The sequence below is a fragment of the Phalaenopsis equestris genome, unplaced genomic scaffold (genome assembly GCF_001263595.1).
Source record: "Phalaenopsis equestris unplaced genomic scaffold, ASM126359v1 Scaffold000002, whole genome shotgun sequence".
Lineage (NCBI taxonomy): Eukaryota > Viridiplantae > Streptophyta > Magnoliopsida > Asparagales > Orchidaceae > Phalaenopsis > Phalaenopsis equestris.
Genome location: NW_018164444.1, coordinates 23,774,980 through 23,788,400, shown reverse-complemented (window position 1 = coordinate 23,788,400; position 13,421 = coordinate 23,774,980). Strand labels below are relative to the sequence as shown.

Below are 13,421 nucleotides of genomic sequence, written 5' to 3'. Positions count from 1 at the left end.
ATATCCAGTCTCAATTCGACTCTTTGAAATGTTCTGTCATAGGGCTGCTATTTTATTTTTACCCTTGTTTTATTTTTGTCTCTAAAGGTTTTTATAATAATTGCACTTCCCTTATGTCTAGATAAGGTGAGGATGTATTTCAAATCGATCTTGTGCATCCTTTCTAGAGAAACTTTTGATTTTTAGGAACGATGGCGTTTTGTTTTTTTTTTTTATTGAAAAATGAAGATATCATATTCAACTTTGTTTTTTTTTATTGAAAAATGAAGATATCATATTCAATGGATGCTTCCATGAAGCTTATTCGTCATTGGGAACAGGAGTGGTTGTCAAAAGAAAGAGGGAAGCCAAACTTAAGAAAGGACAATTCTCGAAAGAGGAATCACTCCTACACAAGCCTTCACTAGATTTGAACAATCCGACGGATGTTCTCCCATCTGCAGAGCTTCACCCACATGTTTTCGAACAAGGGCAAACATCTTGAAGGTGCTTTCCCCAAAGAAGTGTTCCCAGTGTGTGAAGATGTGAAGGGATCTTCTGAAGGAGGTAATCCTGCGTGGGATTTTTTATCACTTCTATTTTTCTTACTTTAGTCACATTTTTGTGACTCCCAGAGCATTACCAGGCCAAGTCATGGAGGGAATATATTTGAATGGAACATATGTTGGTTATCTCTTGGAGTAAGAAGTGTGAATAATAGACGCACAAGGTAAGCCCATCTTTGCTTTGAGGGAAGTCGTGGCTTTGATCCAAGAGGATTCGGCGGACCCCGCATAGGCGGTTGATTCGGTCATGTTGCCTATGGATCAATGCACTTCGGCCAAAGTTACTAAGATAAGTAATAGGGAATTGTACTTTACTCTGCAGCTTCAAGAGCCCGAATTAGTTAGCAAGCATCAATGGCATACTTTCGAGAGGGAGATGGGCGAAGTGCACCATACGCTAAATAAAGGGTTTGACCTCAATCATCGATATGAGGAAGAGATACAGGATTTGAAGGCTGCGATGGTGGTTATCCAATCATGCGTGGAGCTAGGAAACCCAAATAATCTCTTGATTGGCAGCAGGATTGTTCTTTGTCATCTTCTCAGAGTTGAGGTTATTAGCATAGAAGATATGTCAAATCATGGTCTTTCCCTCTTCTAATTATGAGTTTTTCTTGTGTTTTTCTATGTAATCTTTCTATTTTGATTAAATAAAGATTCATTATGTTTTTTCTTGATTCCACTAATATTTGTCTTAAGGATTTTCATTTCCTCTCCTTCATATTTCAATTTGAATTTTACTTTGAGATCCATGTTAGTTGTATCTTTTATTATTTCTTACTATAAAACGGGGTGCGTCTGACTTCTTATTTTGTTTAATATCTTCTTATGTCTTTGTTTTTATGATATTACGCTTGTCAAAGATATTTTTGTTATTTGTGCATTTACAAGTCTTAAGATACTTGGAAAAAAGGTAACGAATTTGGAGCAAAAAGGAAGAAAAATGGGACTTAACACAGGTGGCCACCAGTTACGCGTGCATGTCACTGCTTTGCACTACACGTCCACGCCATTGCTTTGCACTTGTGCGCTTCTATGCACCTCTGGTACATGCCCACACTTGAAGCCACTTTCCAAATCTAGACCAGCTACTTGCCAAATCTAGCCTATTGTTTCCAAATCTAGTCTCACCTACACGATTGTGTGAAATGAGTTATACTAGAGTGCACACACAAGCAGTGCGCACCAGTGCAATTGAAGCCAAAGCTTGCCAAAACTGGCCAACCACTTTACAAAACAGGTTAGGAGCACAAGCGCGCACTCACATGTGTGCATGTGCTCTCCCATTAGCACACCCACACGTACCAACCCGCCAAAACTCAAAATTTCAGAATTTTAACCAATTTGAAAAAAATTAATGCATATTTGGAACCTCTAAAGCATAACCTAAGTATAAAATTATATTTTGGTGATTATGACAGGACTTTTTGCCAAGGGGTTGTGCCTCCAAGGTTAGGGAAAGTCTTATAGAGCTTTTTGGAGATTTTTTCTACGGCTTCGCTCGAAAAAGTAAGTTTTTTTTTTTTGCCTTTTGCCTTTTTCATGATTATTTGAGAATGATATTGTAGGGTGAGATTGATGGCATTTTGTATGAGAGAGATCCATGAATGTTTGTATTGATCAGAAAGGACATTGAGGTTTTGCAAGGGACTTTTTGGCTCATTCTTGAGTTTTATGTGATCCTTACATCCTCTACCTTCCTTATTCTTGCAATTACAAAGTTTATGTTTCTCTTAATCATTCATTTTAACTAAATTTATTTCATATTCTTGTGATACAAGTCTTGTGGATTTCTTATAACTTTCATTTTATGGATGTTGTGTTTCTTCGACGCCCTTTTTTAGCATACATGTTTTATGTTGATGCGTTAACCTCTGATCTTCATTCAGTTTTTATCGAATGCAATAGTAAAGTTAAAATCTTTTTTGAAGCTACGACCTCTAACCATTGCGTAATGGAAATGAAGAGTTAACCTCAAAATCCTAAGAATGTAGCACATTTCAGAGAGATTTTACAACCTTTCCATGGGATTAAAATACTTCTGCAAAATGCATGGAGAGTGGGAAGCCTCAAATCCATAGATTATAGTCTTCTTTTGACCTAGACATAGGCATAAAAAGAATTTTCTATTCTGGTTGTCAACTGTAACATGGGACCCATTGGAAACTACTAGAAATCATATGAACTGTATCACAAGAGTATGAACCTTGCATATCTGAAAATTTCAACTGTTTTTACCTGCTATTCTTGTTTACTGCTTTCTTTTAGAACTGTTAGATTCATCTGCTAATTTTGAACATTTAAAACTAGACTTAGTATTTTGGTAAACTAAAACTTCATCCGTTAAATTTTTTTTGGCATTATCCTCGTGGGATCAATGTGTGACACTCTTTAACAGCACTATTACTTGACATATAGAAGTGTTTTGTGCGGCCGACGTACTTCATGGCAAGTTTCAACGCATCAGTAACTTTTGATCAGAGTAATAAACCAGTCTTTGCTTTTTACATCTTTTTTTTATTTGTAAGAATCATCTTTCCCTGTGCAAACCCTTCTGATTTTTGGTGATGGTCAATGTTGTAATAAACGGGTTGCATGTTACCCTCATGTTTTCTTTATCCTGCCATGAAGGGAGGAAAGGGATGAAATTGATGAATTGTAAAATAATTATTTGAACATGTGTTTCTTAGTTGGAAAGGAATAATAATGTCTTGTTCCTTCTCATTCGTGTCTTCGGGTACCCATAGTTTAAAGCAACATTGGATTCAAAGCTGAATTGTCCTTCACCCAAGGAGTCTTTAACTCATCTAGAGATCTTACGCTCATGATGGCTCTTGGCTACTTATCGCAAGGTTGCCTGGGGTTCTCCAACATCCTCGTGAGTGCAGTTCTCATTCTCTCCGTAATTATTGAACTTAGGATAAAGTAGTGATTAAGGATGAAAGAAACGATTCATTATTTTCATAGAAAATACTAAGTGAATATAGCTTATAGTCGTTCCACTTATCTGTAGTTGTCAAGGTATCTACATTATGATGCATTGTGTGAGGGATAGAGGATTTTCATATCATCTCTGCTCCATATTCTAGGAATCTCAGTTCCTGAGTACGCAAGGTATGACTTGTGCTTGATAATGTATGATCTAATCTAGAAGGGCACAAATTTTTTGAGGGCCTGATCGCGAGCCGCTAGGTCTGCTTCACAAAGAACTAAATCCTCATGATTAATTCGTTATTCTTTAATTCTTGTGTTATAATACTTTGTCATTGTTCGCTTAACTTCCTTTTGTCGCAATGAAGCCTGCTTCCTGAGTTCTTCTAGAAGAATTAGTGAGTTTTGCAAGCCCTTATCATTGGATACTCTCTATTTATTGAGTTTGGATTCTTTGAAATTGGAGGTGAAAAGGACTCTAAGACTATACACATTACATTCCATTGGAAAGACCACTTCGGTTCTATGTGAAAGGATGAAGGGTGTCTTTCCAGTGGTCGTCATAAGTGTTGTATACAAATCCCATAAGACTGATGGTAGTATCTTGGGCCAATTTCCCTTGGCTCCTTCTAGCTTTTTTCTAGAGTAGGGTCAAGATAAGTTTATTAGCGACCTCTACTTGGTCGTTGCAGCAAGGATGATGGATAAGGCTAAACTTGAGCTTTATTCCCTACTCACTACAGAACTGCTTCATCCTCTTATCTGCAAATTGTCTATTGTCAGTAATAATAACCATTGGCAACCCATACCTGCATATAATATTGCCCCAAATAAAGATTCGAACTACCTCAATTGTGGTTTTGGCCAGAGGTTTGGCTTCAATCCATTTAGAGAAGTAGTCTATCATGACCAGTATGTATTTACATTGCTCTGTTCCCTGTGGTAGTACATTGCCCTGTTCCCTGTGGTAGTACATTGCTCTGTTCCCTATGGTAGAGGTCCAATGTGGTCCATTCCCCAAACCACAAAGGGCTAAGGGCTAATTATTGGCCGAAGCTTATAAGAATGTTGCAGTTTCATCGGAGCAAACTGCTGACATTGTTCGTTTTTCCTTGAGAACTCCTCAGCATCCTTATGAAGAATGGGCCAAAAAAACCTTATCGCAACACTCTGTTAGCTAATGTTTTTTTTTTTACAATAACTTCCACATTTCCCAAAATAGACTTCTTGCAGAATGTCCTCTTTTTATTGTTCTCTGACACATTTGTGCAAAATGAAGAAAAAGATCTTTAAAATATTTGTCCATCAATGATCACGTAATGAGCAGTTTGAATCTGGAATTTTCGGAGATCCTTGATGCCAGGGGTGCCACCCCTATGGAGAGCAAATAGGGGGCAATCCAACTTTTCACATTTTGGATCTATAAGCTTCCCTCTTCGACTCTGTCTATGGCTAGTCGATGGAGGACAATCATCCACTAGTTTTGGGTAGTATTTCCCCTGGAGAGGAAATCAGTGAACTAGTTTTCATCTCTCGAAATGTGTTTTATTTGGAAATATTTGAGTCTGCTTATCTCCGCCTTGGTTATGATGAGATTTTTCATCATAACAAGATCTCTTGTTTCGAAGAGTTTATTGACTTGGTTGGTTGCCAGCTAGGATTCGGATTTAAATATCTTAAGGGTGACTCTGATTCCCAACGATAGCCTAAGGCCCGCGATCAATGCTTCATACTCAGCTTGAATGTTTCTGGCACCGAAATTGAGTTCAATGGGTTGACTAGGAATAGATCTGCCCAAGCTACACATAACCATGCTTATACGTCTTCGTGTGGTTTTAAAAGCTCTGTCAACATAAAATTTCCATGTCAGGGTTTCATGTGGATTAACTTCTTCTGCTACCAAGTTTTCAGAGAAGTCGGCTAAGAAATTTACTATGACCTGAGCTTTTATGATTATCATGAGTATGTATGTGATATCAAACTCACTCAGCTCCACTGCCCATTTAAATAATCTCCCGTAGTGTTCGTTCTTGAATAATACGAACTTAAGGGGATGATCAGTCACCACATGAAGAGTGTGAGCTTGAAAGTATGGAAACCACTTTATTGCAAAGACTAGTAGTGTCATAGTAAATTTTTTCATGATCATATACCTTTGTTCGATCCCTTGCAAAACTTTAATGATGTAGCAAATTGGAAATTTTTTTTTGTTTTCTTTTCTGATGAGCAGTGAGTTGATAACCTCCTCACTCCCAAGTAGATGCACGGTTCTTTACCAAGAATCGGACTATGTAACAAAGGTAAAGCTGATAACAGGCTCTTGAGTTGCGTCAAGGCCTGCTCGCACTCATCAATCCATATGAATCAGTTGACATTTCTAGTTCTATTAAAAATGGGAAACAACAGTCTCTGAACTTTGATATGAATTAATTAAGATATGTTATTCGTCCTATAAGGACTTGCATACGTTTCTGGGAGTAGGCATTTGGAGGATAGCTTGCACTTTCACCTGGTTTGGTTTGATCCCTTAAGAAGTAAGCAAATATCTGAGAAACTTTATAAAAGTTTCCCCGAACATACATTTAAGGGGGTTGAGCTAAAACATGTATTTTCCTAAAGTGGTGAAGGTTTCTTCGAGATCCAATATATGTTGTTGCAAAGTTTTACTTTTCACAAACAAGTCATCAATATAGACTTCAACATTCCTTCCTTTTTTTTGTAAAATATGGCATACATCAACCTTTAATAAGTCGCCCCGACATTCTTTAAACAAAAGAGTGTAATCTTATCGCAAAATACTCCTTACTGAGTAATGAAGGAAGTCTTCTCAGCATCAGTCGGATGCATCTTTATCTAGTGATAGTAGAAAAAGGCGTCTAAGAAGCTCATTATGAGCATCTCACAGTGGAGTCGACCAGTACATACATCCTTGGTAGAGGATGGTTGTCTTTTGAACAGACAGTGTTTAGGTTGGTAAAATCTACACATATCTGTCATTTATTGTTGTCCTTTTTCATCATGATCATGTTGGCCAACCATTTAGGGTGTTGCGCCTCTCGTATAAAGTTGGCATCCAGTAGCTTTGATATTTCATGCCAAATTGGGTTGGCAAGCTTGTTCGATGACTTCTGCATCTTCTGCTTGACTGGCTCGGCTCCTGAGTTGACATTCAAGTGATGATAAACTATGTCTATATCCACTTCTGAAATTTCGGTGAGGCTCCAGGCGAAGACATCTGTGTGGCTTCAGAGGGCATCGATAAGGAGATCTTAGTTCTCCTTACCAAAATCCTCACTTACTAGAAAAGCTCGACTTGGCTCCACGGTGGACACGGGTATGGACTTGGGAATGTGAGCGGACTCAAGTCCGCTACCTTACCTGCGATCTTGGATGAGAATGTCTTCCCTCACATTTTCCACCATTCGTAGATAGCAAGTTCATGATTGAACCATATCACCACAAACTGTGACCACTAGCCCCCTGTCGAGAATTAACCACGACGTGATACGTAGAAGCTATCGCTTTGTACTTGTTGAGGAATGGTATGCCAAAAATGAAATTGTATGTGTTCTGTGATTCAACTATGATAAAATCTATCGTTGCCTCAAATTAATTGTCATCCTCTCCCCATATAATAGTGTGTGGGCTGAATCCACATGTTTCTTTTCTTTCTCTAGAGAATTCGCAAAAAATTCTAGAGGTGGGAGCCATTCTGCTAGTCGCTAGCCCAGAACAGGACGTTTGAGGAGCTTCCAGTGACAACCAGAATGCTTCCGATTTGGAAATCCTCTATGACAGCGGAGACCACGATGGTTTCATTGAATGCGTTACTCTTGACAGGTAGGTTTGTGTCTTAAAAAATGATGGGAGGATGCGTTGATATGGCTGTCAAGTGGAGTCGACGAAGGAAACATCTTCACGTTTGACCTTTTTAGGCTAGATTTGTGTGTGGCTGCAGATCTGTCGCCCTCAAAATGGTGAGTACAAATCCCCAAATCTGAATGACTCTAGTGGGGGTCGGTTCGCCACCCCCACCTGTGGCAGAAGCTTTGCCTTATCTTTGGGTGTGTTCTTCGAGGACAACAAAATATTTAAGCTTTCTGACTTTGATGAGCTCCTCGATGATACTACAAAGGTGGCGACATTCTTCAGTGTCAAGCCCGTGGTCCTGGTGGTATTTACAGTATTGATTGGGATCATGGGTTTGAGTGTTGGCTTCCAAAGGAAAAAACTTTCTGAAATACTCTTTTCATGTATGGCCTCCACAATTTCATCCATTGACACTCAAAGGCGTTATTTCAGTTGGTGGTGGAGTGAGACAAAGCATTCCTCGGTTTTCCTCAGGTTATTGGCGGTAAGCATCGATATCCTATTATTGTGCTCTGATCGTGGGTAGTTTTCATGTGCATCTTGAGGGCTTCCCTTTCTAGGAGGGATTCTCAAATTTTACTGATCGTAGCACACTTGTGTGCGATATTCTTTGTCGGTAGTCATAGCTTGCAAAGGACTTGCATGTGACCTGGACTCTTCGACATGAATATGTCTGTTTTGCAAGTTCAAAGAGTTTATCTAATGTCTTGGGCTTTCTAAGGCTAAGATTGCAACTGAATGGGCCCTCACGCAACCCTTCTATCGATGCAACTCAAGCCACTGCGGGATCTAAATCATGTATATCTAGCATTTCCCGCTGAAAACGTGAGATAAAATTTATGAGACTCTCTGTAGGGTTTTGACATATCATCAGGAAAGCTTGCGAGCTTTTCGATGGCTTCTGTGTGCTTGAGAATTGAGTGACAAACATTTGCTTGAACTCTCTCAAAGAGGTAATCACCCCCTATAAGTAAGTGGTTGAATTAGCGTAAGGCTGATTCCTTCAACGTCATAAAAAATAGATGATAGTTCAGCGAGTCATTCATCTAAAGTAAGCAGATCGTTGACTCGAAGGATGTCAGATGATATGCAGGATCAGATTCTCCTTTATAGGATTCCAAGGTCAGAAGCTTAATTTTCCTCAGTGCTTCAGCCTCTAAAATTTCTCTTGAGAAGGCTCCTTCTATGGCCATGTATCTTCTATTTCTTCTTCATTCTTCCTCATAATAATTGGAGGGAAATCTATGTCTTCTTCGGCGCCTCATTTAAGTTTCGTCAGTGAGTGGGCCTAATAAAGATCTTGTCCTTCTTCTTGGTTCCTCCACAGTGCCAGTTCTAGACCTTCCTGGTCTGATAAATTCTCCTCGTAATGGTGTTTTTGTGCTTGTTCGAACGTTAGGCCAAGGGCTCTTCCGAGCAAGTTTCGAGCTGGAGGTTCATCTCTAGGATGAATTGCCCTCGCTATTCCTAGCCTTAGTTCCTATGGTAGTGGAATCTCTCGTTGTCGCAACTTTGTTTTCGACACTTCTTTTGAGGCATTTATGGAGACAACACCCTTGGGTGTGGTACTCCCGGCATTCGTGGAGGATTATAACATATCACGATGTCCCTTCTGTCTGGACCTTGTTCACTAGCCACTGTCCTGGAAGATCCTGTATGAGTCCTTGTTTCGAAACGGGTTCAGGATGCTTTGCGCAAGTTTTGCACCTCTTTTATCATTTGGTATCGCATTTCTTTTATCTGTTAACATACGTATTTTCTAGTAGCATCCATTGTTCTTCTTCGTTTTCTAGAAGTGGTGTAAGAGAGGATTATGTGCTCAAAATTATAATGTGAAATTCATACTCACAACACCTTTCAAGATGTTGAATTCTTTTTTGGGATGTAGGGTCTCATATTGTTCGTGATACAACACAATCTGGTATAAGATTTTGAATGCCTCCAGTAGTAGAAGAAAAACGAGAAAAACTGAGGAGCGTGATGGATCCTCCCTTTCCTTAGAAGAATGCCCAACTTTTTTAAGAGCAAAGCGAGAGAAAGAAGTAGGGAGAGAGATAGAGAGACCTCAACAGGATGTTCGTCCCCCATGTGTCACATAGAGACGATTCTCTTTCTTCCGTGGAACGTGTTCTCTCCCACATAAGCTAGCCTCTACCGATCTTTTTGATGAGAACACTTTAATGAGAACATAACCACTCCTTGTTGGACAAACCAATGTCGGCAATGTGTTGGGCATCCTTCATCTCAAGCCATTTTTTAAATAATTTTCAAGGTTGAACCAGTTTGAATGAGTGGACATTATTTATGGTTGGATTGGACCAGTTTGAATGATCAAGAGCGATATGATCACTTCGGTAAGCACGTATTGCGAAATACATTTCGTAAAAGAGGGGTCCGATTCGACCTATTCAGGTGATCGACAATTTGATCATTTCAACAAACGGATCCGATTCTGCAATCCAATATTTATGTATACACTCAAATTATGAATTCAAGCAACCAAACATTTTCTCACGTATTAATAGAGAGCTACTCATTAGATTAACCAAAGCGACTTTAAAAAAAGGACTACCAATACATCAAAAATACTAATAACAAAGCAAGGCACTCCATAACAACCAGTTTAATTAAATTTACTTTCATTTTCTAAATAAAATAACAATGTGCTACATTCTTCTTCTTCCTAACTCGCGGACAAATCCATCATCTAAGCTTAAGGTTAACTTACATATTGAGAACCACGTCATAATCGCTAACAAAGTTAAAGACTGTAAATTTAACGGCTATTTCCAACGGGAAATATGACCTTACATGCAAGTTAGATAACCGATCAATAAGCTACATACTAATGAACATGATGATACAGATCAGCATGATATTTGAGCAGCCGTCGAAATTCTTTCTCTGATGTCACAAATAAACACCAAGCTCCAGTTCACAATTTCATCATATATAGCCTTAACGGGCTTCCGTTACTTGAACTTTCTGCCCATTTTTCTCCACCACCCTTCAATCATACCCCCAGTATAAAATTAGATAAATCTCTGATCTTATGTGACCTCTGTATCATTGCCATTGCTCGGTACACGAAGTTCATCATAACATTTAAGCGTCTGAGAGCTATAATTTTCCAGCGATTCAAATATTGGAATCAAGCCAGTCTTCAAGCTACACGAAACAACTTCCTGAATTTGTTTCATGGCCTCTTTATGTTTCGCCTTTTCTTCATCTAGTTGCTTTCGCATCAGATCAATGTGCATCATATGCCCACTATTTAAGTCCGCAATATCATTGGAGGAAGGCATGGAGATTTTATTCTGGTTATGCAGAGCCTTCAGTTTCCTGGCAAAATCTTGAGATAAATACTCCGCCTTGAGTTTCTGCTGCTGTTCCTCATCCTGGGTTTCACATAATCTGTGCAAATTTGTAGCGAAGGCATGCATTGCTTCTAGCACCTCATCCTCAGATGTCCTCTCTATCATATGGAACCAATCACTGGAGAAGACGAAAATGGCAGGAGCACCAATTCTGCCTGGAGAAAATGGCACGATGCCGTCTGGTGTCTCTTCTTGTTCCTGGTGAAGCCACTTCATTAGCCATCCGTTTAGTGATTCAATATAAGCTTTTTGAGCTCTAACCCAATTGCTGAAACAGGAACACCAGTTCATCAGCTCAAGCTCTAGCTCTGATGTGACTTTAGCAGGTAAACTCTGTGGTGAGAAGGACTTGAGTAGAAATTTCTGGCTTCTGGCTTCGACAATAGCCTGGAACTGCCTGTGATGACAATCTAGCATAGACCTCCACATTCTAATTAATCTGAACAAGAAAAGAAGATGTTCTAAAAACTTGTTCTTGTTGAAAAATGGTCATGATAGAGAAAAGTCATGTATATGAGTAATGCATTTGGTTCAAAGGTACTCTTAAGGTAATAGCAATGCGATCTGTCCATTTCACATACAAATTTCACATTCCATTCAATATTTATATTCAAAGGCAATGATTGGAAATGCTAGGATATTGTGCAAACCAGGATTTGTAATGATAGCCTTTAGATTGCAATGCGTGTGTTAGTCAATGACAATGATTGGAAATACCAGGATTTGTAATGAATTATATAATCCCTGAAATTAAAAGGAGTATTTGGGTGGTATGATTTGATTCTTTCACTGTTTCACCCATTCATCATATTTTAAATTTCAAAATGTAATCCCATGTTTACCTGCAAGTTGAGTAAAATATCTAAATTGTATTGCAAAATTCCCTTATTATAAATTTCAATATTTATATTCAATGACAATGGTCAGAAATGCTAGGATTTTGTGGGTCCCGCTAACACGCGGATTGAAGCTTTAAAAGAAAACTGTGAGAAAATGCTAGGATTTTGTGGGTCCCGCTTATTGTCTTATCAAGAAATTATGAACACGCGGATTGAAGCTTTAAAAGAAAACTGTGAGCGCCGGATTGAGGCGTTAGAAAGAAATCATGAGCAAGCGGATTGAAGGCTTCGACTGTTTGATCGATCTTATAATAGCGCTTAGATTGCAATCCATGCACTATTGCTTTATTGACTCTTTTTAATTATTTCTTTTAAAAATGTCTTGCTAAAGACTATAAATATACTGATTTTGTTTTGTCCAAGGCACTCACTTTTCCCTACTTTGATTTTATGTTTGTCAAAGCTCTCTATTTGTAATTTCAGATTTGATATAGGGAGTTTTCCTCCTCTGTCAGTAGTTTTTCCCATCTCAGATATTCCATGTGTTAGAGAATTTTAGGGCAAAGAAACGCAAGAATCGGCACAAATTTAGAAAAAAACACAGAGATTTAACGAGGTTCGGCAAAGATGCATACGTCCTCGGGAGTAGAGCAGCGGCTTTTCCTTTCAATTCAGAAAAAGAGTACAAGATCCCTAGGGTTACAAACATGACATATATATATAACTCTGGCGTACAATATGTAATTACAAAATTATTCATGTACCGTACCGCAGGGGTGTTGCCCCTGCACCCCCAACCCACATAACGAAACTCCCTCGATTGGACAAATACTTCCGCTTCGCTCACTTGCTCGCTCTGTTTCACTGGCTCGCTCTGTTCCGCACCAGCAGTCCCTTATCTAGTATATGAGTCATATCTAACACCTGCAAAATTTGTGTTCTTTATATTGCTTATTTCATTGTTTGGTGCATCAATTCAATATCAAGTTATAAAACATTATATTATAAATTTCAAAATGTAATCCCATGTCTACCAGCAAGTTGAGTAGAGTAGCTAAATTGTATTGCGGAATTCCCTTGTTATAAATTTCAATATTTATAGTCAATGAAAATGATTGGAAATGTTGAGATTTGTAATGAATTCTATAATCTTGATGATATTGAGCATTGAGTAGCAACACTGCCACTTTTTATTCTCAAAAAGATTAATTGATGGCATAAAAAACTATGCCACTTAAAGTTTTTCTTTCTCAAAAGTTAAATTTCTGCTCTTTATATAACTAAATTTTTTCTTTCAATTTCTTGTTTAAAAGCATTTCTTAAGCTTAAACATACCCCATATCATCAGAATTCCATACACTCCCTCATATTCATTTTGTTAACTCATACCTTGGCTGCCCTCGAAGGCACCAAATATTTGCAGAACTCAACTGTTCATCAAATTTATTAAAAATCACTTAAGGACTGCTTCAGCTTCTCTTAGAAGAAAAAAATGTAAACAAATTCGTTTAACCTAGTTTAGTACTAAATAAAAATTCTTCAAACTACTAATGATTGAGAACACCTCACCTAGATCCATAGAGCCTTTTTCTAAGCTATGGACAAGAACGACAAAAAAAAAAACAAAAACAAAAATTCAGGCTGGGGCAGGTAGATGGACATGCTTCGGACACATGGCAACAAGTTGCAGACTTGTAAGAAAGAAAATAATTTACTAGGGCAAGCAACAACAAGTCGTGGGCTTCTGGACAGAGAGTAAGCTAGGGTGCGTGACAAGCATGTTATGGTATGGCTCATATACCATATAGGGACAGACGATGGAAGGAAGCGGAGCGGAGCGGAGCGAAAGAATCTGTCCA

The 13,421-nt window shown here is 38.6% G+C and overlaps 1 protein-coding gene across 1 annotated transcript in view; it reads right to left on the bottom strand.

Moving 5' to 3' along the window:
* Window positions 1-10,015: 10,015 nt before the first annotated feature.
* The window catches only part of LOC110036714, a 30,249-nt gene continuing 26,843 nt past the window's right edge, over window positions 10,016-13,421 (bottom strand). Inside the window, exon 5 of the mRNA XM_020741229.1 lies at window positions 10,016-11,162. Within this exon, the coding sequence (XP_020596888.1) occupies window positions 10,397-11,162 (766 nt within the window). The 3' untranslated portion in view covers window positions 10,016-10,396. The remainder of the gene's footprint in view (window positions 11,163-13,421) is intronic.